General features: G+C 40.6%; 1 protein-coding gene across 4 annotated transcripts in view; it reads left to right on the top strand.

Annotated features, from left to right (window-relative positions):
- LOC125446836 (casein kinase I-like) overlaps nt 1-27,139 on the top strand; it is a 185,761-nt gene that overhangs the window by 65,398 nt on the left and 93,224 nt on the right. For all 4 annotated transcript variants that reach the window (XM_048520725.2, XM_048520727.2, XM_048520728.2 and 1 more), the window contains exons 4-5: nt 6,664-6,704; nt 9,875-9,944. In XM_048520725.2, the coding sequence (XP_048376682.1) occupies nt 6,664-6,704; nt 9,875-9,944 (111 nt within the window). The remainder of the gene's footprint in view (nt 1-6,663; nt 6,705-9,874; nt 9,945-27,139) is intronic.

Consider the following 27,139-nt stretch of genomic DNA (forward strand, 5'->3'; position numbering starts at 1 on the left):
AGAGGTTTATAAAATCATATGCATGGATAGAGTGAATAGCCAAGGTTTTTTTTCCGAGGGTAGGGGACCCCAAAACTAGAGGGCTTGGATTTAAGGTGAGAGGGGAAAGATATAAAAGGGACCGAGCAGGCAATTTTTCATGCAGAGGGTGGTGCGTGTGTGGAATGAGCTGCCAGAGGTGGTGGTGGAGGCTGGTACAATTACAACATTTAAAAGGCATCTGGGTGGGTACACGACTAGGCAGGGATTAGAGGAATGTGGGCCAAATGTTGGCCAATGGGACTGGAATAATTTAGGGTATGTGGTCAGCATGCACGAGTTGGACCGATGGGTCTGTTTCCATGCTGTACATCTCTATGACTCTCTCGCGCCCTCTCATGCAATCTCACACTCTCTGAGATAGATCAGTGTCACTTCAGAGACTACATTCATTTCAGTCCAAGGAATTTCAGTCAAATGTCTTCACTCTCCATGTTCAGACTCCCAAGATTCCCCTGTCCTGGCTCTGCATTCAGCCTAGTTAAGATTGTGTTCCTTCGTCCTCAGCTTTCCTGCTCAATCTTGAATTGGAACCTTCCTCAGCTCTGCTTCAAATTCTATATTTCCCTGCCCCTTCACCCACACACCAGCGCACCCTGAATTAGCCAAACTTAAATTCACTTAACAGTTTTGTGCATTGCATTGTTGTGAGATCCCAGTTAATTTCATTTAGTTGCTCAAGTAAAACATTATGTTCTGTTTAAGCTGCAAGAGGATATGTTCTGTGTTTTTTGGAAAAAAGACAGAAACGAACCTGAAATCTGAATCTTGTTGCTCGGTTATAAAGCAGCTCTCTTCTGACTTGTGATTGAATCAGTGCCAAAAAAACCTGACAACAATAGCAGTTGCCTCTTTGCTGTAATTTAAAATAAGGTTTAGATGTGCGACTCTTGTTACTAAATTGCAGGCTTTGCATGAATTGGGGAAGGTTGTTTTTGAAGTTAGTCTAGATGGAGGTGCTTTAGTATAGGTGTATACTTGAATATTTGTAACCAAGATAATATGTTTAACTGATGCTTACCACTCACTGGGATCTTCATTGCGCTGTATCATCAGTTGTCAATGATTAACAAGCAAAGCCTTTAAATAGATTAAACTGTAAAGGAGGAATGTATGAGCATAAAACAAAATCACCCTTGCCACTTTTATTTTGTTGCTTATTTCTCATTTTCTAAAGCCAAGTATAAAGACGGTGTTGTTTTCCAAGTATCTGTTTCCATCACACTTGTCCTCAAGTGTCTGGGGGTCATGAAATGAGACACTGTGGTAACATCAGACATATGAACACAATGGTACCATGCCCCGAATGCTACAAAAACCCTTGGCAGGATGCTTGCAGCCCAGCGCTTGGCAGACTTACGGACCATTAGTTTGACACACAACCATCTGTGTGATGCAAGAAGAGCTGATCCACTAAGCTGTGGGTCACGTGCATGGATTCCTCTTGCTGTGCCATTGGAGCTGTTGTGATTGTTGTTTATGGCAGAAAACATTTTTTTCTTAAAATAATTTAATTTTATTTTCAGCTTTGTGGATGGAAAAGTAACGTACTGTTGGAGCTTTTGAATAACTGATACAGTGCAGATGAATGGGATGCAAAATATATTCGTGTCAACTGTGATTCAGTTGCCTCTGAGTCACAAACTGAAGGGGTTATCTTAATAAGGAATGGTTGGACTGCTTAGGCCTGTGTCTGTTTGGAGAAATGACATGATTAAAACAGCTCGGATCCTGAAAAAATTATTTCCTCCTTGTTAGGCAGACTAGAGCTTGGGGGCTTAGTTTTAAAAATCAGGGGTCTGTCATTTACGGTGGACATGAAGAGGGTTTTCTGAGCCTTGTTTCTGTTTTTCTCTGAGCATTTTTGGTGTTCTGTTCTCTAGTGGAGGATGGGTCATTGAATATTTTAAGGCTGGGTTAGATTCTTAAAAAAAACTAAAAAAAATGTAAAGTGGAGCTGAGACCACAATCGAGTCAGCCATGACCTTGCCATGAGCTCAAGGGGCCAAATGGCCTACTCCTCCTAATCCACACATGTACGTATGCATGTAAAGGCCTCGAGTTTAAAATCTCACTCCTGAGATTTGAACACAATATAGGCTGATACTCCGGTGCAACACTGAGTACCCACTGTACAGTCGGAAGTACGACTTGTTGGTCATATGATAATCCAAATGACTCCTGCTTTGGGTGGATTAAAACATCCAATTGCACAATTCTGAGAGAGATTTGAGCAGTTATTCCTAGTGTCCTGGCTAACATTTACTCCTCAATCGCCATCAGGAAAATGTTCTAGTTAATATTGCACTGCTATTTGTTGAAGCTTACTGTGTGCAATCTAGCTGTCGATTTCACGTGTTACAAAAGTGACTACACTTTATCAGTTCACGCACTATAAGATGGCCTGAGGTTATGAAAGACACTATATAAAGCAAATTCTTTTCTCTCTTTTCTTCTTTCATCTGTATCTTGGCTGGGGTCGGGGTGGTGAGGGTGGATTGTGATCCCAGCTCTTGGCCCAGGTGGGAATAGTATAAGTGGCAGTAGAATGAAGGAATGGGGACTGTGCATAAAGTTATATAGTGATTTGTGTCTTCAGGGTGCACTGAGGCTCGATGCTTCAAATTCATTGACTGTGAAGCAGCTACAGTTGTACAGGCATAAGTATCAGCCCATATGCACATGGCAGAATCTGTTGATCAGTAATTAATGATTGATCAATCAATTTTGTGCTTTGTGGAGGATTGTTGGCACGGACAACTCTTGTGGCACAGTGGTAGTGTCCCTGCTTTTGAACCTGAAGGTTTGGCTTTAGATGCTGCCCTGGAGGTGTGTCGGAACATGTTCACAGATGTTAATTGAAATAACTGCTAAGGGGACAAAATTGTATTTGTCGTGGTGTTGGCACTAAAATCCAATCTTAGCCAGAAGAAACCTGATTTGGATGTCTCAACTGAAAGGCAATATCTCTAACATTGCAGCCTTCTGGCAGTACTGGATGACAGTAGTGATGGGCTCCTGCTGAATTTTTGTGTGTGTCATTTAAAGCATTTTGATATATCAGAATCTTGAATCAGTAATCATCTTCCCATCATCACATTTGGGTAAAAGAAACTGGAACCAGTAAGGGTTTGGGAGGGATGCTTTTGAAGCACACAGAGTAAAAGGGAGTGTTCAAATTTAAAAGCAGTAAACTTCTGTTTGTTCATTAAATTTAATGAGATTTGTGTTAGTGTGGTTAAAATTTTCATGATGTATAATCCATGATATAACTTCTCCCAAAGATGAAGGTTGTGATACCACGTGGATGGCAAACTGAAATTTTGGATCCACGATCTCTGAGGCAGCAGTGTCCAATTCCTCTGCCTCCTGTCGTATTATGGGTAACATCCCACCCTGCCTCAGGAAGTAATTTTATATGCAATCCACTCAATCAAAGCTAGCCTCACTCATGACCACAGAAGCTACCAGACTGTCATAGAATTAAATGGAGCTCACTGTCCTTCAGAGAGGGAAATCCTTATCCATTTTGGCCTACGTGTAACTCTAGACCCACAGCAATGTGATACATTCTCACTGCTCTCTGAAATGGATGAGCACATGACTCATCTGTGTCATGTTCTCCTCCTAACATGCCAAAAATAGGAGAGCTGTCCCATAGACTAGGGAGGGATTTCCAGGATCCTGGTCCAACAACAGTGTTGAAATGACGATATGTCTGTAAGCAAGGATGGTATGTGGAGAGAACTTGCAGGTGGCGGTGTTCCCATGCATTGGCTAACTTTGTCTTTCTAGGTGCTAGAGATTGAGAGTTTGTAAGGTGCTGTTAAACGACCTTTACACATTGCTGTCACTCCTCATTGGTGGAGGGAATGATTGTTTGAGAGTGTGGTGCCAATCAAGCACACTGCTTTGTTCTAGATGGTGAACTTCCTTTACATTGTTGGAGTTTCATTCAGCCAGATGACTGGGAAGTATTCCATCACACTCCTGACTTTTATGCCTTGAAGATGGTGGGCAGTCTTTGAGGAGTCAGAAGCTAAGTAACTCACTGAAGGATTTGTAGCCTTTGGCTTGCTCTTACAGTCACAGTATTTATATGGCTGGTGCGGCTCAGTGGTGATCCTCATGATGTTGGTAGTGGGCTTTTTGGTGGTGATAATGCTGCTAAATGTCAAATGGTCAGATTCACTCTCTCGTTGGAGTTGTCTTGCCTGGAATTTGTGTGCTGTGAATGTTACTTGCCACTTATCAGCCAAAGCCTGAATTTTCATGTTTTGCTGCATTTTGATATGAACTGTTTCATACTCTGAGGAGTTGTGCAATCAGTGAACATCCCACTTCTGACTTGATAATAGTGGGAAAGGTATTCATTTGGTACTTGAGCTTGGTTGGCATGAAGACGCTACCCTGAGGAACTCATGCCGAGATGTCTTAAGATTGAGATAACTGACCTCCGACAACTGCAACTGTTTATTTTGTACTAGAAACTAGACCAGCCAGTGTCCTTTGACATTTTATGTCATTGCCACCCCTAAATCCCCCACTCACAATGTCCTGGGAGTTTCCATTGATCAAAACCTGAACTGGACTGTTAGTGTTTTCATCTGATTCTAGTTAGACTCATGGAGCATGGAAGCAGTCCCTTTGGCACAACTTGTCGATGCCAACCAGGTTTTCTAAACTGAACCAGCCCCACTTGCCACTAAATCTTTTCTATCCTAGTAATTGAGAGACTGGAAGACTGGTGTTATAAGGAAAGGCTGCAGAGACTGGGGCTTTTTTCACTGGAATGTAGGAGGCTGAATGGTGACCTTAGAGCTTTATAAAATCATGAGGTATCGATAGGGTGAATAGCCAAGCCCTTTTCCAAGAGTACAGGAGTCCTAAACGAGAGGACTTAGTTTTAGGGTAAGAGGGAAAAGATTTTAAAAAGGGACCCAAGGAACAGCTTTTTCACGTAGGAAATGGTGTGTATGTGGGATGAGCTGCCAGAGGAAGTGGTGGAATATTAACTCCAGTTTTGCTAGAGTACCTTAATACCACACTTGTCCAAATGCTACCATGATGACTAGCGGTCACTCTTGTCTTACATCAGTTCAGCATAGCTATTACCATCTAGTTAGGAGACTAATCCTGGTTTAAACATTGGCACTGAATTTCAAAACAATCTGGTGAAGCTATAGCACAGGATTACATTCATGCCAAACAACAGAAGCAGCATGCTGTAGACAGAGCTAAATGACCCCATACTATCTGCAAGATTCAACAGTCATTTGTTCAATATTCCATTGATAACAACATCTAGACCCTTGAGCTAGAGCATCAAGAATAGCAAGCTCATGGAAATGCCACCACCTGTAAGTGTTCTTCCATCTGTTTCACACCTTCTGATTTGGAACTATATCGCTGTTCTTTCACTGGGCTGATCAGAAGGGAATGCCCCATTGGGTGTTAACTGCATTACGTGGACTGCAGTCATTATGTGGTTGCTAGTGTGCTGTAAACTATAAGATGCAGATTAGCAGTTTTGTGATCCTAAACTGAGCATTCAGTGGTTCATTCTTCGTTCATGTGATGTGGGTCTTTCAGCATTTGTTGCCCATCCCTAATTTCCCTAGAGAAGCCATTTTCTTGTGCCAGTGAAAATCCCTTGTAATTAAAGCAAACCGCATATTCTGAAGTATGACTGTTAAAACAACTTTATGCAATTTTTCCCCTGGCTGGTGAAGGCTGTTTTTTTTTCATATTGAAGGCACATTTCCCGTTATCTGCTGCTTTAGGTTCACACAGAATCAAGTTTCTATCACAAATAAAAACAAAGCACTGGAAAAACTCTGGCCTGGCAGCATCTTTGGAGAGAGAAACAGTTTATGTTTTGAGTCCATTGTGACAATCTTGGAACTCAAACTCCTACTCATGTTTCCTATTAAGCCCTGGAGAGTCTGATACCGAGTGGAGCTGTTTCTGCATTGCTTCAAAAGCGTATCTTAACTCAGTTTACCATGGACCTTGATATGCCGTGAATGTGATATTTCCCAATTACCTGCTGTATCCCTTGTTACTGAGCTAAAGTGAAGTAACAATTCCATTCCCAGTTTTCAAATGTCCTGAATTGTCAATTTGCAACCCATAAAAATGGAGTTGAACTGATTCAATTGAACTTGGGAGCTTCGTAGATGTCAGAAGAGAGAACAATCATGAGATTCCTGATAAGGTCCGAGAGCCATCCCTCTTTTTCTTTCCACTAATACTGCAGGATTTTCAAAGTCTATCTTGAAGCAACCAGATCTCGAGGAAATCTGTGTCTCTCTCCATTTTAACATGAAAGAGCAGCATTCCCTGAGGACTACAGTGGACTGTAGAATAGATGATCCAGACCTGATTTATAGCTAGAATCCACAATTGCTGATTCTGTGTTCCCAGTACGTCATTGACACATAGCTTTGATGGAGAGGTAATGGACTTTCTTATCCTGAAGATGGCTGATGGTTTTCCTCACTATTTTTAGATATAAATTTTTCTCTCTATCTCTGACATAGTAGCTTTCTATGCATTATGCACTAGTATGCAGAGAACTGTATGATTTTCACTGTCTAAATGTTTCATTTCATTTTCTTGCAGGCAAAAATCTCTACACAAATGAATACGTAGCAATCAAACTGGTAAGTACATAATTCTTTTCCTCATGCACATTTTGGGATGCAAGCAGACATTGGTACTTTTGTGAATGTGAATTAGTTTGTATGTTGCTGTTAGACAAAGTAATTAGTAGAACCCCTTGGAGTGTTTTGGTGATCTCACTGATGTATCTTGTCAAAAGCAATCGTGTGAATTCTAAAGTGTTCTCTGTGCAATGAAATGTCCTAAAGATGTTTGCCAATAAGCGTGAAGATTAAATCTGTAGAGCTTAGTTACCTGCTGTTTGTGTGCTGGGCCTTATTTCATGACAATCTGCAATATTTTGCTTTGATTGCCAAAAGAATCCATAATACAACTTTGCAGCCTGGTGACAAAGCTCACTAAACTGCATTTGTTATTTTTCTGCTTGTATAAAGCTTGTGCTCCTGTATGCGTCTTGACTTTAATGAGTTCCCGTTTTTAACCTCCTCACTCCCGACTATTGTTACCGTGTCTGGTGTATTTCCTGCCAGGACTGCTGTTTTGTATGATGGCCCATGACCATACTAAAGCATGGAAGATTGACTCTCCAGCAGAACGTTGATGTATAACTGTTGATTATGAGCAATTGCTGGCAATACAACTAGGACTTGCGCTGTCATGGAAGTGGACTGCTTGAGCATTAGTTCAAGAGCTCACAAAAGTTGGTATGAGAAAGTCAAGTATGGTTTATGAGAATACTCTTTTTTTTTCTTAATGACAACCTGCTTGCCCTTTAACCATGTGTAGGTGATATTTTGTTGTTGGATGTGTAAACAGCTGCATTAATAATTAGGATTGCACACTTTTGTTCTGAGATATGACGCAGTAGTAGAGATATTTATGTGGGGAAAGGAGCTTTCAAGATATATTAATTGAGAGAGTTTAAAATCTGAAAGTCAATAAATAAACTAGCTTAGATGATATTAATGAGCTCCAGAGTGATTGAATATAGGTTGTGGCTAAGCTGGGGATAGAGGAGCACAGTTTAGAAGGAACTTCTTCATACAGTGATTAAACAACACTTTAGCATCCTCCAGCATGTCTGAAATGCTCGATTAAAATATCACTTGAGGTGCTGTCATAGTTGTAGAGCAGTGCTTACTTTGCACAGCAAGATCCCACAAACAGTAAATGACAAGTTAATGCCATATTTGCCATGAAACCTGTTGCATTCACCTGAAAAGGCAGGTGGGGCCTCGGTTTAACACCTTCTGTTTTAACAAAAACACAGCAGCCTTCAATGAGGGAGGGTGCTGTTAGTGTCACACTGAAGTGTCTGTTCAGATCGCTTCCTAAGTAGCAAGTCGATCTACCTCACTGACCACTAATCTGGCGATACATCTTGGATAATTGTGCAATTTCCCATGAAAGTACAATCCAAGTTAGATCAAAAATTGTGCACATCCTGCTGATGTCAAGTTATACTTAAATCCCTTGCCTGTTCTCAGAGACATGTACTTGATTATGAATATTGATAACAGTATAATATTGACTTCAATCTGCTTACTTGCACCCTTGTTAAATTCTTAATGCAAGATAATCCCTTACCCATAAAGCTGCCTAAAATCCTACAGATAGGAGATGTCTAATTTTGAGAATGTTTGCTTATTTGTTTGTTTGTTTTATAAATGATTTGTGAAGACATTTATCTGCTGCTAGAAAACTCTTGAATGATAGTTAACTTGAAAAATCTCATCATTTGTAACTATTTCATCTTTACAGTCAATAGTTAGGCATGAGTAATGGAGGAAACTTCAGATCAAGTGTTGGGCAACTACTGTTTTAAGGAACAAAGCAGAGACACTCGTGATATAAAAATGCCCACATGGCTAAAGGAATAAGAAGTGACTGCAAATAGGGAGTTGCTCTTAGGATCCTGTTAATAACTTGAGCGTTGAAAGGAAAATGTTTCATTCTAAGTCATAAACCTTGTCCATAATAAATATTGAGGAACAATGTGATGTGATTTTGGAAATGGTTGCATCTGTTTAGGAAACTAGAAACATTAAGTGCAAACTCAACTCAGTGTGGTTATCTAGAGTTGAAGAAAGAACCAAAATCATGAATAGACAACATACTAATATGCAAATGATCAGTTTTTGTGAGGAAATGTAAAAAAATTAAACATTGAACTCTGAGTATAGCAATGGTTTAAGTTTACAAGGGAAATGAAGTTAGATTCTGCTTGGTGTTCATTGTGAACAAATCAGAGCTTTTATCATTGTTATATCGAGCTTTGTATTCTCTACACTGACTTTCAGGAAGGATATTCTAACCCTTGGGAGGATGCAGCATGGACAAACAGGATCACACCAAGTTTCAGTAATGCTAGTTAAAAAGCAAAGAGTTGGTTAAATTTTTAAAAAAAATTAGAATTGGAGGTTAGACTGGGAGTTTTAATGTTATCAAAGTTGGATCCATTATGAGGTTATTTGATTTATTTGAAACAAAACTTCACTGCCCTGGATTATGTCATCATAGGAACTTATGTTGGTCAGATCTGTTCATAATTGATCTGGGATTTACCTGTAATCAAAGTCAGTAGCACAATCTTAAGAGATTGTCTAGTTCCCAGTATTTGTGCTAAGGTCAGACAGTTATTCTGGCCTTCCAGTTGGTGCACTATAGACTGAGCATGGAAATATTCCTAGATAGTAGGAACTGCAGATGCTGGAGAATCAGATAACAAGGTGTAGAGCTGAATGAACACAGGCGAAGCAGTATCAGAGGAGCAGGAAACCTGACGTTTCGGGCTTAGACCCTTCTACTGCTTGGCCTACTGCGTTCATCCAGCTCTACACCTTGTTTTCTTAAATATTTCTAGATCTTTTGTTTGAATAGACTAGCTAGAATCTACAACATGGCAGATGGTGCCCGCTGAACTGAAGTGCTGTTACATGTTCTGTGCTTGATATTCCTGGACTGATATTTGTAAGGAGCCTATTATTCTCCAGTGTGCAGTGATTGATTAACAAATAGCTTTTTTGGTCCTTCTTTTGCAACATGTTCTATGATTTCCTTACTGATCTCAGCTAAAATTGAATTATTGTTGTATGTTCAAATGCTATGATTGAATCGTTAATGATGTAGATCATCATTTTGTGTCAGTCATATTGAAGACGAATGAATGTGTGTGGCTCTGCCTAATGTCCGTGTATTGGTTTAATTTCAGGAACCCATCAAGTCACGAGCGCCACAACTTCATTTAGAGTACAGGTTTTACAAGCAACTTGGGAGCTCAGGTAATGTAATGGATTTACAATGTTACTTTTGGAAGAAAAATATTGCCTCTCCTGCGAACATTAGAGAGAAAGCATTAAATTGCTAAATTAATGCACAGATCATGCCAGCATTGAAGCGCTTTGTTTCCTGACACCTTCCTGAGAAGCATACATGAGAAATATTGTGAATCCCCTATCGTCAATCCCGAAATGCTGCTGCTGATTTTCAGTCAAGATTATAAGCAGATAGCCAATGTCTTAGAATATTATTGCTGAACCACAGCAACGTCTTGATTGTAAAACCAACTTTTCCTTAAATATCTGCTAAAAATTTCTATTGTTGGTCCATTGAACTAGTTAAAGCTTTAGTCTCATAATTTCTTGAAAACCAGTTACAGTCATAGAATCATACAGCAGGGAAACAGACTGTGTTTGTTTGGTCCGACTTGTCTATGCGACCAGGTTTCTCAAACTGAACTAGTCTCATTTGTCTGAATTTGGGCCATTTCCCTCTAAACATATCTTATCCATGTCCCTATCCAACTGCCTTTTAAAAGTTGTACAGTACTCGCGTCCACCACTTTCTCCAGCAGCTCGATCCATACGTGCACCACATTGTGAAAAATCTTTCTCCTCTCACCTTAAATCTATGCCCCCCCCACCCCCGTTTTGGACTCCCCCCACCCTAGGGAGAAGACGTTGGCTATTCACCTGGTCTATGCCCCTCATGATTTTATAAACCTCTAAGGTCTCCCCTCAGCCTCCTACACTCCAGGGAAAAGGCTCCCAGCCTTTCTTTGTAACTCAAGCCCTCCACTTTGGATAACATTCTTGTAAATCATTTTTGCACCCTTCCCAGTTTAATAATGTTCTTTCTACAGCAGGGCAATGAGAACTGGATTCAGCACTCCAAATGTGGCCTTTACATTATTTTGTACAGCAGTAACATGACCAGTTACAACTTCTATGTTCAGCGCTCTAACCAATGAAGGCAAGTGTGTCAAATGCTTCCTTCATCACCCTGTCTGCCTGTGATGCCACTTTCAAAGAACAATGTACCTACACCCTTAAGTCTGTCTCTTTGACACTACTGCCCAATGCCCAACCATTAGCTGTATAAATCTTGCTGTGATTTGTTGCACCAAAATGCAACACCTTGCAAATATCTAAATTTAACTCCATCTGTAGTTTCTTGGTCCGCTGGCCCAATTGATGAAGATCGTGGGTCCACATACCACCGATTTTGGTATCAACCACAAACTTACTAATCATGTTTCTGACATTCTCATCCAAATATTCCTGTAAATGACGAACAACAGTGGACCCAGCACTGAACCTTACCACACGCCGCTGGTCTCAGGTCACTGTTTTGAAAAACAGCCCTCCACCATCACCTTCTGTTTCCTACCATCAAGCCAATTTTGCATCCGATTGGCCAGATCTCCCTGGATCTCATGTGATCTAACCTTACTAGCCAGCCTACCATGCGGAATCTCATTGAAGGCCTTGCTAAAGTCCATACAGGCAACATCAAACGCTCTGCCTTCATCTATCTTCTTGGAGACATCTTCAAAAGACTTAATCAAGTTTGTGAGACACGATTTCTCACACAAACCCATGCTGAATGCCCGTAATTGGTCCTTACCTTTCCAAATACTCTCAGAATCTCCTCCAAGAATTTATCGCCACTGACGTCAGGCTCACTGGTCTGTAGCACCCTGTCTTTTCCTTGTAGCCCTTTATTAAATAATGGCACAACATTAATCACCCTCCGCTCTCCCAGCACCTCACCCGTGGCTATTGATGATAAAAATATCTGCACCAGGGCCTCCACGGTTTCTTCCCTAGCTTCCCATGGGAAGTGCCCTGGGATACATTTGTTCAGGTCCTGAGGATTGGTCTACTTTGATCTGAAACTGTTTAATATAGGCAGTTGAAAGGCATTTTGCAAATTATAAAACTAGCCATAGAAGATGCATATCAGGCAGTTTCTATGATGGAGATTGAGTGCAGAAAACCCTTAACGTCAATTTTACGTGTAGGCAGCAATTTGAAAATCTTCCCTAATAAGTGCGAGTTCTTAACAGCATTCTTTGCCTTATCCTAATTTTCTCAAAATAGTTTAAGCTGGATAAAAGTTTCTCATCTTTAGACTTGAAGGACATGAAGTCTGTCCTTCCTTCCCTCTAGCTTGTCATGAGATATATAAATCTTCACAGTTCAAAAATCCAAATTAAACATCATTAGAGATCCTGCAAGTTGATTTAACCTGTATATCTATGTTCCCTTTCCCAGTTTGCTGAGATTCATAACTCATAACTGCTGAAATGTAGCTATAATTAACAATGTTACCTAAAGCACATTGAATAGTGATATTTCATTGAAATTGATTTGTCTGCCGAACGCACAGTGAGAGTAGGAGCAGCATCTACAGCATTTAAAAATACAAGCATGCACCAGTTCTTCATTTTTAATGCTAACCTTTCCCCAGAGGTAGTCTAAAGAAATTAGAGACCTGTCTGTTGTATACTCTTTTACCAGTCACTGATCAGAAATTCTTGTGTGAAGGAATTTTGCTTGGGCATTTGTGCATTACTTTTCAGATTTCCCACTGAAGTGCGAAGCCAGGGATCACTTTTCCCAAGGATAGTGGAAATCTAGAATTCCAACCCATATGAAGTTGTTAATACCAAGATTGATAGGATTTTCTTTGACAAGAGTTTCAAGAAATAGAGCTGTGGTACCGATCAGTAGTAAACAGACTTGAGGGTTGAATTGCTTACTGTGTTCCTGGACTTAAACCATAATTGATGGAGTGGTATATAGTATTACTGGTCTTCAAGAAGTATATAAAACAGTAAGAGACATGATGCAAAGATGAAGGCTGTGGCATTACAAAGTAAAATGGTAACTTCAATGAAAGTACAACTGAAGGCAAGGGGTGATTGGCTTTTTCTTAAATTAACTAGATCCTGCAAATGGTGTTCTGGAATTTGTGCTTCAGCAGAGGAGCAATAAGACCATTTCCCAGCAGATCCTGAAATTAGGGAGCAGTTAAAACAAAATTGAGAACGCACAATTGCTAGGGATAGTGCAAATGCATAGCACAAGCAAACCAGCATATCATAACTTATATACAGGGAGAAGAAGAATGAAGTAAATGGAGTGCAGGAAGAAGAAGATCCCAAGTATAACACAAAGTAAATGGAGGAAAAACACCATTAAAAAGTGAAATTACACTCTTAATTTCCTGTGCCAAATGAATGTAAGGTTAGGAATCTATGCAAGGCATTGCCTTGGGATGAGATAGAGAAATGAGTGCCGATCTGGTTTTCCCTTTGGAAAATAATGCTGAAGTGGATAACTGCAGTAGAGCTTCATTAGGATATTGCCAGTGTTGATGGGGGAAGATTGAGGAGAAATTTAAAAAACTGGGATATATTCACTTTGTCATCCATAATTGTGTAAGGAAGGTACAGTCAAGTTTCACATTAATTAAGAGTCACATATTGACAGGCTCACAGGAATGTTTATTAGAACATAGTCCAAGTATCAGATTTCTAGTTAACCAGAAAATGGAACCAATCAATGCAAGAAGAACAACAGTTCACTACTTTTCCTTACTTTGTTCGGGTTCTCTACAAATTTCTCTAACAACGCACTTTCGTTTGTCAGACCACTCTGCTGTGTAAGCAAGTCTGGTTTTCTGAAGGACAGTAGCCTGATTTTCTTGAAATTTTCTTATGGAATCTAGGATACAGGGGATGTTAAGTGAAGAATTTGGTCTTGTTGAACTGAAAGTTGGGGATGAATTTCATCAAACTGCTGAGGTGCGTGAGTGAAGAACTGTGCTGCCTCGCTGTTGAAAAGTGCAATTCCTGCAAACTGGGGCAGTACAGCCACATTTGAAAGTGTTCAGTCTTTATTTTCATAAATCTGTCAAAACGGATAATTTGAAAGAGATGGGGACCCATTTGCGGAAAACGAGAGATGACAGAGTATTGGTTATGAGCTGAAGGTCGCTTAAATGTCCAGCCATTTCTGAGCTCAGAGTGCAAGCAAGGAAAGAGTCAAAGGTGCAGAAGCAAATATATGAAGACTTTAACAAGTCTTTCTGACTCCAAGAATCCTAATATATTAATTCTGATTAAAATTAAGACAGTTTATTTGTGAAGAAATATGTTTTTCTTTTAAATAAACTGGAGCATCATGTCAGAAACAGAAGACAGCAGTTAACATGTTATCACTATCCTATAAGGGTTTATAGAGCATGATATTTTGGTAGAACAGAAAGAGTACTGGAGAAACTCAGCAGGTCTGGCAGCATCCGCAGGGAGAAACACAGTCAACGTATCGAATTCAGTGATTTAGAAGCTCCGTTTAACTTTGTTTCTCTCTACAGATGCTGTCAGCCCTGCTGAGTGTCTCCAGCACACTTGTTTTAATTTCAGATTTCCAGCGTTTGCAGTTCTCTGCTTTTAGCTTGGTAGTTGGTTTGCAAACTCCTTTTGAAGTTCTTCTAGCTCTGGCAGCAAGTGTAATGGTCTTATTTTCTGACTGTTTAGAATTTAGGATCAATTTTCAAAATATTAGAAGACACTTCTTGCATACATACTGCATATAGTTTTGCTTTACATGGCAAACATGATTGGAAGCAATATGATTATTATTAGTTTAGCTGCTCACAATTCAGTTTTGGCATTATAGAGTCAGAGTTATACCTCTTCCAAACAGATGCTTTGGTCCAACCAGTTCATGGTGAACATAATTCCAAGCTAAACTAGTTCCACCTGCCTGCTCCTGGCCCATATCCCTCCAAACTTTTCCTATTCAAGTACTTACACAAATGTCTTTTAAATATTGTAATTGTACCCACATCCAGCATTTCCTCAGGAAGTTCATTCCACACGTGAACTGGGTAACAATTCAATAGGATGTCTTTCACTAAGCAGTGAATGTTAGGTTTTTATCCTTGTGGATTACTTGAGAACAAAACATTTGTATCTTGTTTGCTTTTGTAAGGCTCAATCATTATTCCCATTGATATTTATATCTCAAGCTGAAACTTTTGGTTTTCTTTGCTGTATTAAGCTAGGATGGTCTTTGACAGTTGTGCTAATATTTGAAATTAAAAGCTGAAAATGCTGTGCACAAGGCACTGTTCAATACTGACTTGATCAAAGGCAATCCTACTCTTACATAAGTCAAACAAAAAAATTATTTTGAAGTTTCAGGAATGTGTCATAGCTCAGTTTTTTTTGCTTTACTGGCTGGACTTGTTAAATGTTGGGATATAATAATCTTCAGTATTCACACTGAAAAGATGCAATATTCTGGAAATATTAATATCTATCCATTTAATGCAAGTTTCCTATTTCAAATCATTTGATCACCTATCATTTAAATATAGCGTATGTTACACATTTTCTACCACATCTTTATTTAGAGAGATTCCTTTCAGTAATTACTTCACATGCCTGAGTGCTAGTCATAGCCATGCAGTATGGAAACAGACCTCCAAGCTCTCTTGCATTCTGTGGATATATGTCAAATTTCAAGCTTATATGTTCAAATTTTATACACACCAAGAGGTTCGAATCAAGGTTCTGATCATGATGCAATATTAACATCAAACATCAGGCAAACAGGACCAGGTAACTGTAGCAATGTATTTTACACCAGTTACACAAAACAGGGGGCCCCTCACAGAACCCACTTCCTCGTGGTTTCAGCTCAGTTATGTTTCTGGACCTGTTAGTAACCTTTACCCACCAGGATGCATGGATGTGAGCAAGCAGGAAAATCTCAATGAGCTTTAGTTAGAATGACAGCTCAGTGTAAACATCCTGCAGGGTAAATCAGCATAAGACCATGGCAAGCTATCTTATTTTCAAACGTCAGTGTTCACAACGTTTTAGCTTTATTCCCCAAGGAGGTCAGTAAAATGAACTATTTTCGACAAGTTTGCATTGCTAGTATTAAAAAGGATAGATTCATTTACACGTATAACATGTGAAACAGGATCCATTTTCAATGCGAACATTAACTTTCAATTTTGGGCCAGCTCGCAATCTCATCAGAACTCTAAATAGTGCTCTCCGACATAACCATAGTATCAACTACTTATCTTTATAGAAGAAAACGATAGGGTAGACTGACTTTTCATATCCAAATCTGATATCCAACGAGCTGTAATTTGCATTGCAGAGATGTCGTTTTTGTTGAGGCTTTGGTTGTGTGCCACTCACAATGTTAGTCTCTGCATTACTGACAGAAGTCCGTAGACCAGTCATTCCCTTTAAACCTGATGTAGTTTCGACAAGAATATGACCTCCAAGCATTTCTGGTTTTCTCAACTCTGCCGTCATAATATCCTCTAAATCAAGACTTGACTGGTGACTGGAAGTCTTGCCAGCTCATTCTCTACTGTACTTCAAATTGTTCATGCAATTTTTTCTGACAACACCGTCATTCATCTCCTGAAAGCTTGTACGGCATCCTACTTTAATGTTTCAGCATCTTAAAAAAAAATACCAAGGTAGTCTCAAGAGATGTTTGCTTAGGCTACAATCCTGAAAGTATTTTGTTTTAAAGCTGAACAAATCTATGGAAAGGACTTTATTTCTTGTATATTAGTCACATATCAAGAAGCCCTGGACGGCGTTGTTATCTAAACCCGCAATGATGCAAATTACTATTATTTAACAAGCAAAATTGTGTTCAACACCTTTAGTGGAGTTAAAGTTGAATTTTTAGCCTAAAAATACAAATTGCTTCCCTTGGGTCCATTCATTTTTTGAGAAAGAACTCCTGTAATTACTTTACATATGTGTCAGCTTAAAGAAGTGGGAAATATTTGAGTGCGTACAGCTTGCAGGTTTGAGAACAATCTGAATAAATTAACTGAACAATGGACTTGAATAATACCCAAACTCCCCTTCTAGATGCAGCTAATCAGTTCTTCCTTACTTTCAGCAATAATAAAAAAACCTGTTCAGCACCTCTGCCGATCCAGATTATTTTGCTGCACCTTTTAATTTTAAAAAAATCAATGGACATGAGATTGCATCCAGTGGAGCACCTTTTAAATATGTAGAAACATCCAGAGCTGTCTAATGGATGTGGATTAGACAAAACAAGACACCGAAGACTAAAGACCGTTCAGGCTACAATGTTATTGTGACATGGTTGGTGTTGCTGGAACTGTGAAACTATGGAAAGCATTTGTCCTGCAATGGAAAGTTTATTGTTCCTCTTAACCCTTTATCCCTCAAAGCACTTAAGAATAGTTCTTCGAGTTTCCAGCTCCTGCAAGCCAGCATTCATGAGCTATAACTACACAGCTATCTGAGTTATCGATTACAGCTGATGAGCACAATACGGTCATGTGAATCAGGCATTCAAACGCAGCATAAGTCTGAATCAAGTATCAGTGTGGTTTTTTTTAAACTAATAGGTAAAAGCAGGTTGGCCTTTGCAGGCTTTGTGACATCTTTTAAGGCACTCCTCAAATCCTACTCGATTAATCAAGCTTTTGGTCCACTGCCGTATTATGTACTGATGGCAATGTTTAAATCCCCGTCGTGCTCATGATTTTAAATTATTTTCTATAATTGCCACATTACCAGTAGGTTTGTTCTTCATTCACCTGTTTTGCTCCTGATCAATCAGGATCAGTTGTCACTGGAAAGCTCTGCCTATTCTAATCTCCCCTCACTCAACACATAATTGCCAGAACACTAGTGCTTCTTCAACACCAACCACTGCAAGTTACTGCCTAAACTGATCATGCTGACAGTATATGTTCAAGTTAACATCAGGAGAAACTCTTCTGCTAGTCTGGGGTCTAGCAGGTCATGTTGCAACTGGAGTAATTTTAAGTTATCCTTATGTTAGCTAACCTTGAGCACGGGAACAGATCAATAGATGGGACTGCTATGAAACAGAATAGGGATTGAAAAGCTGCGCATTCAGTTTAGAGCAGCAATTACAGTGGACTGGGGGGATATTAAATATTTGATAGAATTTAGGTTCCACTTAAATGTGAAATAGGATATTTAAATTTTTAAGGAAACATTCTTATGTAAAGCTTGTGTCATTGGAATCAATACTTGCCTACATGATTAGTGTACAGTGGCTCTTGTATATACTGCTTCTCGGCTGCAGCCCAGCAATTCACCAATATTGCAGCATATTCTTCCCCTGTACTCTCTAATACTGAGGATTCTAAACAGCAGTTGGCCCCAGTATCTCCAACTTAGTTTCCCTCCTAGACCCTACCGGTTTGAGTTAGACAAATAAGTCCCAATGGATTTGTAAGAAGTCTTGAACTCCATACTTATTTGCAACGTCACTGTAGAAACACCATTACCACAAAAAGTTGCAATCACAAATTATAATAGATAGCAAGGGTGACAAATGCAGTCTTCCTAACATTAGTAATGTCAGCAAACAGTTATATTGCAATTTAAAATTGTGCACAGCATTTCTGATTTGCATCTTCAAATGTCTTCAGTTCAACGCTGGGCCCTTTAATTTCCCTTTTTTATCAGAGAGCAATTACCAGTGCAATTGTGCTGATTTCTACTTTGGATTAATACCTCTGATTATAATATGAGTAGATTGGACAGTGGGACATGGACACACTCATTTTTTATTTTTAAAAAGGACCATGTCCAAGTTCTAGTGGAGATTGAGAGGTCGTACAAGAGTCATGATACCTCACCATCAAACCCACAGACAAGGGTGGCGCAGTGGTAGTATGGCGCACTGACCTCTACGTCGCCAAGGCCAAACGCCAACTCTCCGACGACACCTCCTACCGCCCCCTCGATAATGACCACACCCTTGAGCACCAAACCATCATCTCCAACACCATTCATGACCTCATCACCTCAGGAGACCTCCCACCCACATCCTCCTCGTTGTTCCCCAACCCCGCACGGCCCGTTTCTATCTCCTTCCCAAAATCCACAAACCTGCCTGCCCTGGTCGAACCATTGTCTCAGCCTGTTCCTGCCCCACCGAACTCATCTCCACCTATCTGGACTCCATTTTCTCTCCTTTGGTCCAGGAGCTCCCTACCTACGTCCGTGACACCACCCACGCCCTCCACCTCCTCCAGGACTTCCAATTCCCTGGCCCCCAACACCTCATTTTCACCATGGACGTCCAGTCCCTATACACCTGTATTCCGCATGCAGATGGCCTCGAGGCCCGCCGCTTCTTCCTGTCCCGCAGGCCTGACCAGTCCCCCTCCACCGACACCCTCATCTGCCTAGCCGAACTCGTCCTCACTCTCAACAACTTCTCTCTTGATTCCTCCCACTTCCTACAGACATAGGGGGTGGCCATGGGTACCCGCATGGGCCCCAGCTATGCCTGCCTCTTTGTAGGTTACGTGGAACAGCCCCTCTTCTGCACCTACACAGGCCCCAAACCCCACCTCTTCCTCCGTTACATTGATGACTATATCGGCGCCGCCTCTTGCTCCCCAGAGGAGCTCGAACAGTTCATCCACTTCACCAACACCTTCCACCCCAACCTTCAGTTCACCTGGGCCATCTCCAGCACATCCCTCACCTTCCTGGACCTCTCAGTCTCCATCTCAGGCAACCAGCTTGTAACTGATGTCCATTTCAAGCCCGCCGACCTTCACAGCTACCTAGAATACACCTCCTCCCACCCACCCTCCTGCAAAAATTCCATCCCCTATTCCCAATTCCTCCACCTCCGCTGCATCTGCTCCCAGGATGAGGCATTCCACTCCCGCACATCCCAGATGTCCAAGTTCTTCAAGGACCGCAGCTTTCCCCCCACAGTGCTCGAGAGCGCCCTTGACCGCATCTCTCGCATTTCCCGCAACACATCCCTCACACCCCACCCCCGCCACAACCGCTCAGAGGATCCCCCTCGTTCTCACACGCCACCCCACCAACCTCTGGATAAAACGCATCATCCTCCGACACTTCCGCCATCTACAATCCGACCCCACCACCCAAGACATTTTTCCATCCCCACCCTTGTCTGCTTTCCGGAGAGACCACTCTCTCCGTGACTCCCTTGTTCGCTCCACACTGCCCTCCAACCCCACCACACCCGGCACCTTCCCCTGCAACCGCAGGAAATGCTACACTTGCCCCCACACCACCTCCCTCACCCCTATCCCAGGCCCCAAGATGACTTTCCATATTAAGCAGAGGTTTACCTGCACATCTGCCAGTGTGGTATACTGCATCCATTATACCCGGTGTGGCTTCCTCTACATTGGGGAAACCAAGCGGAGGCTTGGGAACCGCTTTGCAGAACACCTCCGCTCGGTTCGCAATAAACAACTGCACCTCCCAGTCGCAAACCATTTCCACTCCCCCTCCCATTCTTTAGATGATATGCCCATCATGGGCCTCCTGCAGTGCCACAATGATGCCACCCGAAAGTTGCAGGAACAGCAACGCATATTCCGCTTGGGAACCCTGTGGCCCAATGGTATCAATGTGGACTTCACCAGCTTCAAAATCTCCCCTTCCCCCACCGCATCCCAAAACCAGCCCAGTTCGTCCCCTTCCCCCACTGCACCACACAACCAGCCCAGCTCTTCCCCTCCACCCACTGCATCCCAAAACCAGTCCAACCTGTCTCTGCCTCCCTAACCTGTTCTTCCTCTCACCCATCCCTTCCTCCCACCACAAGCCGCACCTCCATCTCCTACCTACTAACCTTATCCCACCTCCTTGACCTGTCCGTCTTCCCTGGACTGACCTATCCCCTCCCTACCTCCCCACCTATACTCTCCTCTTCACCTATCATCTTTTCTCTCCATCTTTGGTCCGCCTCCCCCTCACTCCCTATTTATTGCAGAACCCTCACCCCATCCCCCTCTCTGATGAAGGGTCTAGGCCCAAAACGTCAGCTTTTGTGCTCCTGAGATGCTACTGGGCCTGCTGTGTTCATCCAGCCTCACATTTTATTATCTTGGATTCTCCAGCATCTGCAGTTCCCATTATCACAGTCATGATGTTCAGCCTTATATGCCACATGCAGTGAAAATTGCTTTGTTCTTGAATGTATTTCGACAAAGTTTGACAAAGTAATACCTTTGCTCAATATAAATTCAGTGCATCGAATAACAATGGGCCATTTTTGCAATAATACTTAGCAAAAATGTTTTTTGTTCACAGACAGTTAATGGTACCAATTGTATAATATGAACTCACTGTGGTACTTGCCAAATCTTTTGTGACATTCAGGCCATTCCTTGATTTGGTAAACGTTAATGAGACAGTAGTCAAATACACTGTGATAGGAACTTATTTCTCTTCTTTAAGTTTTAGTAATCGGAGCTTAAAATTTCTGTGTGAAGTGAGGAGGTAGAAGTTGATTTTTAGATGCAAAAATTACAGAAATGCTGATTTAATCCTGAGTAAAGCAGAAATTTGGGCAATCCAGTGTATGTATTTCAGAGAACTTTAACCGAGGTTCTGTAGAAGAGATTACATCATTCTTTTTCAGAAAGAGTATGGTACGGAATGCTACAAATTTCTACCTGGAAATTTCATTGGTAGAATAGCAGCAAGAATGAAACAGTTGGCGACATAACAGAATTGGGAAATTCCATTCCATTTCTACAGACCAAAAAAAATTGAGACAAATTAATTAGCATTATGGGAACTGTATTAGGTAATGCAAAAAGGTCTGAATCACCACTTTGATTTAAAAATATTGATTTAAAAATTTGGAACAGATGCTTTAGAATTTGCTTAATTCTCTCTTTAGTACTTGCACAGTTTTTCATAAATGCTGTCTGTTACAGTGTGTTTTTAAATTTGATATGATGTAACCTCTTAATTTGAGGAATAAATTCCCCTTCTTCTAAAACGAAGTGTCTGACCCACCAACTGCTTTACAGTTTCTGTCTTGATGGCAGTGTTGATCCCTCAATTTCAAATCCTTTCGTGGCCTTGCTGTGTCCCATCTTTATAGCCCATACCTAGTTCTAAAAATTCTGGAGATCTTCACACAACTCAAATTCTCAATTCTTGATTTTAATTGTTCTGCCATTGGCTTTCATGCTTTCAGTTGACTTAGCCTTAAATTCCAGAATTTCTGTCTCCATCTCTCTCACTTTTTCAAGGTACTCCTTAAAACAGGAAATCACTTTTCACTTTTGGTTACCTATTCTAATTTTTCTCTCTGTGGCTCAGTGTGAATTTTTAAAAGTAATTCTGACACTGACAGGCACTTTGTTAAATGCCAATAAGAAAATGTTGTCAGTCCCAGCTTTTAACATGCATATCATCCAGTTGAGACTTGGAGACTGGAGGCACAAAAATACTACAGAAATGATCCGCGACCTTTTGGTTACTGAAGTATAGCACAGAAAATGCTGGGGAAACTCAACATGTCTGCTGTGTAGAGAGAAACAGTCAGTGCTCAGAGTCCAGTATGTATGTTCTTCAGAATCATACTTTACTCAAACATTGATTCAGTGTCCTACTTCACAGATGCTGCAGAGTTTCTCCTGCAATTTTTGTACTTGTTTCAGATTTCTAGCGTTCATGGTATTTTGATTTTATTTCAAATTCTTCATTCTGGTGGCCTGTAATCACTTGAGAGCAATCAACAGAACGTTGTAAAATGTCTGTGCGATTTTATTGGATGAAGCACCTATATTACCAGTTGTCCTAGCCGAGACAAACCAAGATGGTAGAAGTACTGGTTTGTATGGAGTTGGATAAGGTCAGCAATCTCTCAACACCAGATTATAGTCCAACTGGTATATTTGATAACACTGGCTTTCTGTGCATTGCTCTTTCATCAGGTATAGTGAAAGAGGCATCAAGACACAGAATTTATAAGTAAAAGATCATACAACTGATGTGAATGTATTAATAAACCTAAAATGGCTGGCTGACTCCCTCCTGTTAAATCTTTAAGCAGTTAGATCCTCTGTCTCTCTCCCTCCCCTCCTGTGTGCCCCCACACGAAAAGAAACCTGGTGTGAATTTGCCATTTGCAGATATGTCCTATTTTGTTCAAAAGGCACACAATTTGTAGACAGTCAGTCAATGAGATGTTCTAGAAATTCCTGCTTTTGTCTTTTTACACCTAAATTTTCATCTTGTAATTTGTCTACATTATGCATTTGTTAATATAAATGGAAGGAGACTGAAACAACTCTACACACCCATACTCAGTAGAAAGAGGTTGCAATAATTTCACATTCTTCATCGCACTGCAAAACTGAAAATTCATTTCTAACTTTGATTCAACACTCAGACCGGGCAAAATACAGAACATGCCAACTAATGCTGTTGGGAATCCATGGCTGAGCTACAGCTCTCTGAAAACAAATGTCCACCCTCTCAATTATTAGGTGGAGCAGGTGTTTCACGAATGTACCCTTTAAGGTGTATGTGTGCATGACCAAGAGTACTCAAGAAGCTACCATAAAGGCCACTCAAGTTATTTTCTTAAAGATATCAAGTAGGCACATTTGTGCAAAATAATTTAAAAGTATTGTGCATTTAAATTGAAGGCCGTGAAAATTCAGGGCGATCACTGATGTCAAGATTTACAATTATTAGCTTGTGCAAACACTTTGAAAGCTAAGTAAAAGTTGAAACAAAAGTTGCTGGAAAAGCTCAGCAAGCCTGGCAGCAGTTGTGAAGAGAAATCACAGTTAACATTTTGGGTCTGGTGGCCATCTCCGAACGAAATACAATATTGATTAATATTTTTATCATCTTAATTGGCAATGTGTATCTGTTTATATTGTGTATTAGCTATTCATGACAATAAGCACAAGGTGGACCTATGAGAGCAGTCCTCAACAAGTGTCCTCTTGGGATCGTACCTTCAACCAAATATACCTCAGCACTTTTGCTTTACCAAAAAAAGTGTTAAGTTGCTATTATTAAAACAGCTGGTGCTAAATACTTCCCAAGTCACTTGACATATCCATCATGCATGCATGCAGCATACTAAAGGGAAAACCCAGTAGTTGTAGTATATTGGATTTCCAAAAAAATGCATTCAGTATGTTGCTGCATGGATGGTTTCCATCTCATGGAAAAATGGCCAGAGGATTAGCTAACATACAGGAAACAGAAATGTGTTACTTTCAGGGTGACGAACGGCAACTAATGGCATGTTGCAGGGATTGGTGCTAGAGCCTCAAATGCTAATTTGACATCATCAGTATTAATGACTTGGATGAAGGCCCTGAATGTGTTACAGCCAGACTTGCAGATGATATGAAAAGAGGTAGGAAAGCAAATTTTAGGGAGACTGTGATCCAATTTGCAATGTTAGTGGGCAAAAATGTGGCAAATGAAGTTTAAAATGTGTAAAGTGTGAGGCTATCTACTTCAGTAAGAGGGATAGAAAGGGAGGTTATTGTATAAAGGAGAGATTCAGGATGCTACAATACAGAAGGATCTCGACATCCTTGGACATGAATTACTAAAAGATAGAATGCAGGCATAGCAAGAAATTTAAGATGACAAATGGAATGTTAGCCTTTACTGCAAAGAGGATGGAGTATGAAAGTAGGCGAGTCCTTCTACAACAATACATGAAATTGATATTGCTGGCTTTGGAAGCAGTTCAGAGAAAGTTCAATATATTGAATCCTGGGAGAAGAGGTTTTTACTACAAGGAAAGGTTGAACTGGTTGAGCGTATGCTCATTGGACTTTAGAAGGAAAGCAGCTGATCTTGTTGAAACATAAAAGGTTATAAGGGGTGCTTAACGACAGAGTCTACGAGAATGTTTCCACTTGTCAGGAAATCTAAAATTATGTGGTGCAGTTTAAAATAAAGTATTCCATTTAAGATGAAGGTGAGGGAGAATTTCTAATCTGAGATGTTAGTCTTTGGAATTCTCTTCCAAGAGTAGTGGTCATTGAATATATTCAAAGTCCATGTTATATAAAAGTGTTCATCAGCAAGGGAGTTGAGAGTTATGAGGCAGGAGCAGGAAAGTGGAGTAAAGTCCTCCATCAGTTTAACCACGATCTTAATTTATGACATAGCAGACTCAATGGGCCGAATGGACTACACCTACTCCTTATAAAATTTGATAGTATCACTCAGCCTCATGAGAAAAAAAAATTGAGGACCTTGTGCATTTCACACTGGACTTTGAAGCACAGCATAAATAATCTTCTAAGCCTGAAGTGCTAGGAACCACATGAAATGAAGCTGTTCAGCAAATCCACAGCAGTGCCTTCTCCCTTTTTAAGTGTATGCTGAGTAGAAAATATTCTTGTATGGAGAGATTTGTTTCCTGTCTGGCACATTAAACCTATATAGGCTGAATAGGACAGAAACGTCTATAGCAAAAATCTAGAACTTAATGCATAAATATTGAATGTACTTTACATGACCTTGTTCTGCTGGCCCATGTATTCTGAAACTTACAAGGGGGATCATGAATTTACTTTCAGAGGTTCCTGAATAATAGAGCAGAAATCATAACTTTGTAACACATTCATGTGTCTAGAATTCAAAAAATATTCATGTATTTGATCCCACAGTACTGTGTTGTTGCCTGAAAACTGGTCGAAGTCTGTGAGGAATAGCTTAAATTCCCCAATCCTTTTTGCTGGAAGACTCTTGCTGTGTTCTTTACAACTGAATTTGTTAGCTCTGTGCTTTAAAATGGTACAAGTAATCTTTTTTTCCTGAAACCTGATGTTTGTTCAGTATCTGGTGCAGTGAACCCTTTATCTCCTGCTTGAACTGTGCTGCTGTCATGGGGTGCTACATAAGCTCAAGAAATCCAGGAATTGAAGTAATCCACCTGGCTGAACGGGTTTCAGTTGTACTTTCCAAAGCCATAATACCATGTAAATGTTAATTTCATGTAAATGTCCACCCAAGGGGTTTACCAGGCTGATTCTGCAGATGCCTTCACTTGAAGAAATGTAGATCAATGTAGTGGAGAATTAGGTGGAGAATTAAGTTGCAGACCTGGCCTGTCACATAAATGAATTGAATATTTTCAATTACTCCCCTATGTTGGACTTGAGAAATTTTAAAGGAAGAGTTGTTTACAATAGCTTAGTTGTCCTGCTGGAAGGACAGGAATCCAGTTCCCATGTGGTGGAATGAGAGCCCTTCATCAGCGCATCAGTCTATTAACCATGTGTCCTTCACAGTACATGTAGCCAGATGAATTCCCATTGTATCAAACAATCTGTTGAACTAAAGCATTCAATAGTGCAAGGCAGAGTGGACTCTCTATATACGATGAGACATTTCACTGACCTTGGACATTTTATTGCCAATCAAAAACCTCTGTTAGCAGAACTTACATTTAATTGCTGAATAAGACTTTCCACTGGTGCCTAAATGACTGCATGCCTAGCCATATGGAAGACTTGCAATCCAGCTCAGTGGAGTTTTGATATTTTTTTCAACCTCCTGTTACAGTCTATGCAACAAAAATCTGAATTCCCTCCTTTTACGACTGGAATTTGACATGTTTATGCCTCTGTTAAACCTTTAATCAGTGGATGACATGTAAAGCTGGTCCTCTGCAAGCTCTTCCAATATTTCTTATAGCCTTGAATCCTGCTGTGTTCTCCTTTTCAAAAATTGTTGGTCATCCTTTGATAAACTGTGCCTTGCTCAGCTTGAAGTTGGGATAATCCTCTGCTTTTCTTCACTTTCGTTGTGAGCAAAGACTGCAGCTCTACTTTAACAGATATTTCATATCAACTTGCAGATGCCAACTGGTCCTTTTGCTTCATGCACAGTTGAGGTGAGTTGGGATAGCTTCAGGAAATGGTCAAATGGCAGTATCTTGAGAGCAGCTTAAAAGAGCTCTGTCGGACCCTGTTTTGTAATGATCAAAAACAATCCATTTAAACACCTTCAGTATTACAGGGCATTCTCCCCATGTCTGTATAGGCCACCTCTGGGTGTTCCGGGTTCCTCCCAAGGTCCAAAGACATGCAGAATAGGTGGATTGGCCATCGGAAATGCAATGTTACAGGCATAGGGTAGTTGGGGTGGGGGTGGGCAGAGGTATGGGTGGATGCTCTTTGGAATATCAGTATGGATTTGATGGGCTGATTGGCCTGCTTCCACATTGATTGTACTCAATGGCTTTGATTTTTGATTTGTTGGAAATCCTTTAAAATTAGTAATAAATAATGGTGATAGCAAGCCAGCAATTCTGTGCAAGCATTCGTTCACTGATTGTGACCGTAT

The sequence above is a fragment of the Stegostoma tigrinum genome, chromosome 36, assembly GCF_030684315.1.
Source record: "Stegostoma tigrinum isolate sSteTig4 chromosome 36, sSteTig4.hap1, whole genome shotgun sequence".
NCBI lineage: Eukaryota > Metazoa > Chordata > Chondrichthyes > Orectolobiformes > Stegostomatidae > Stegostoma > Stegostoma tigrinum.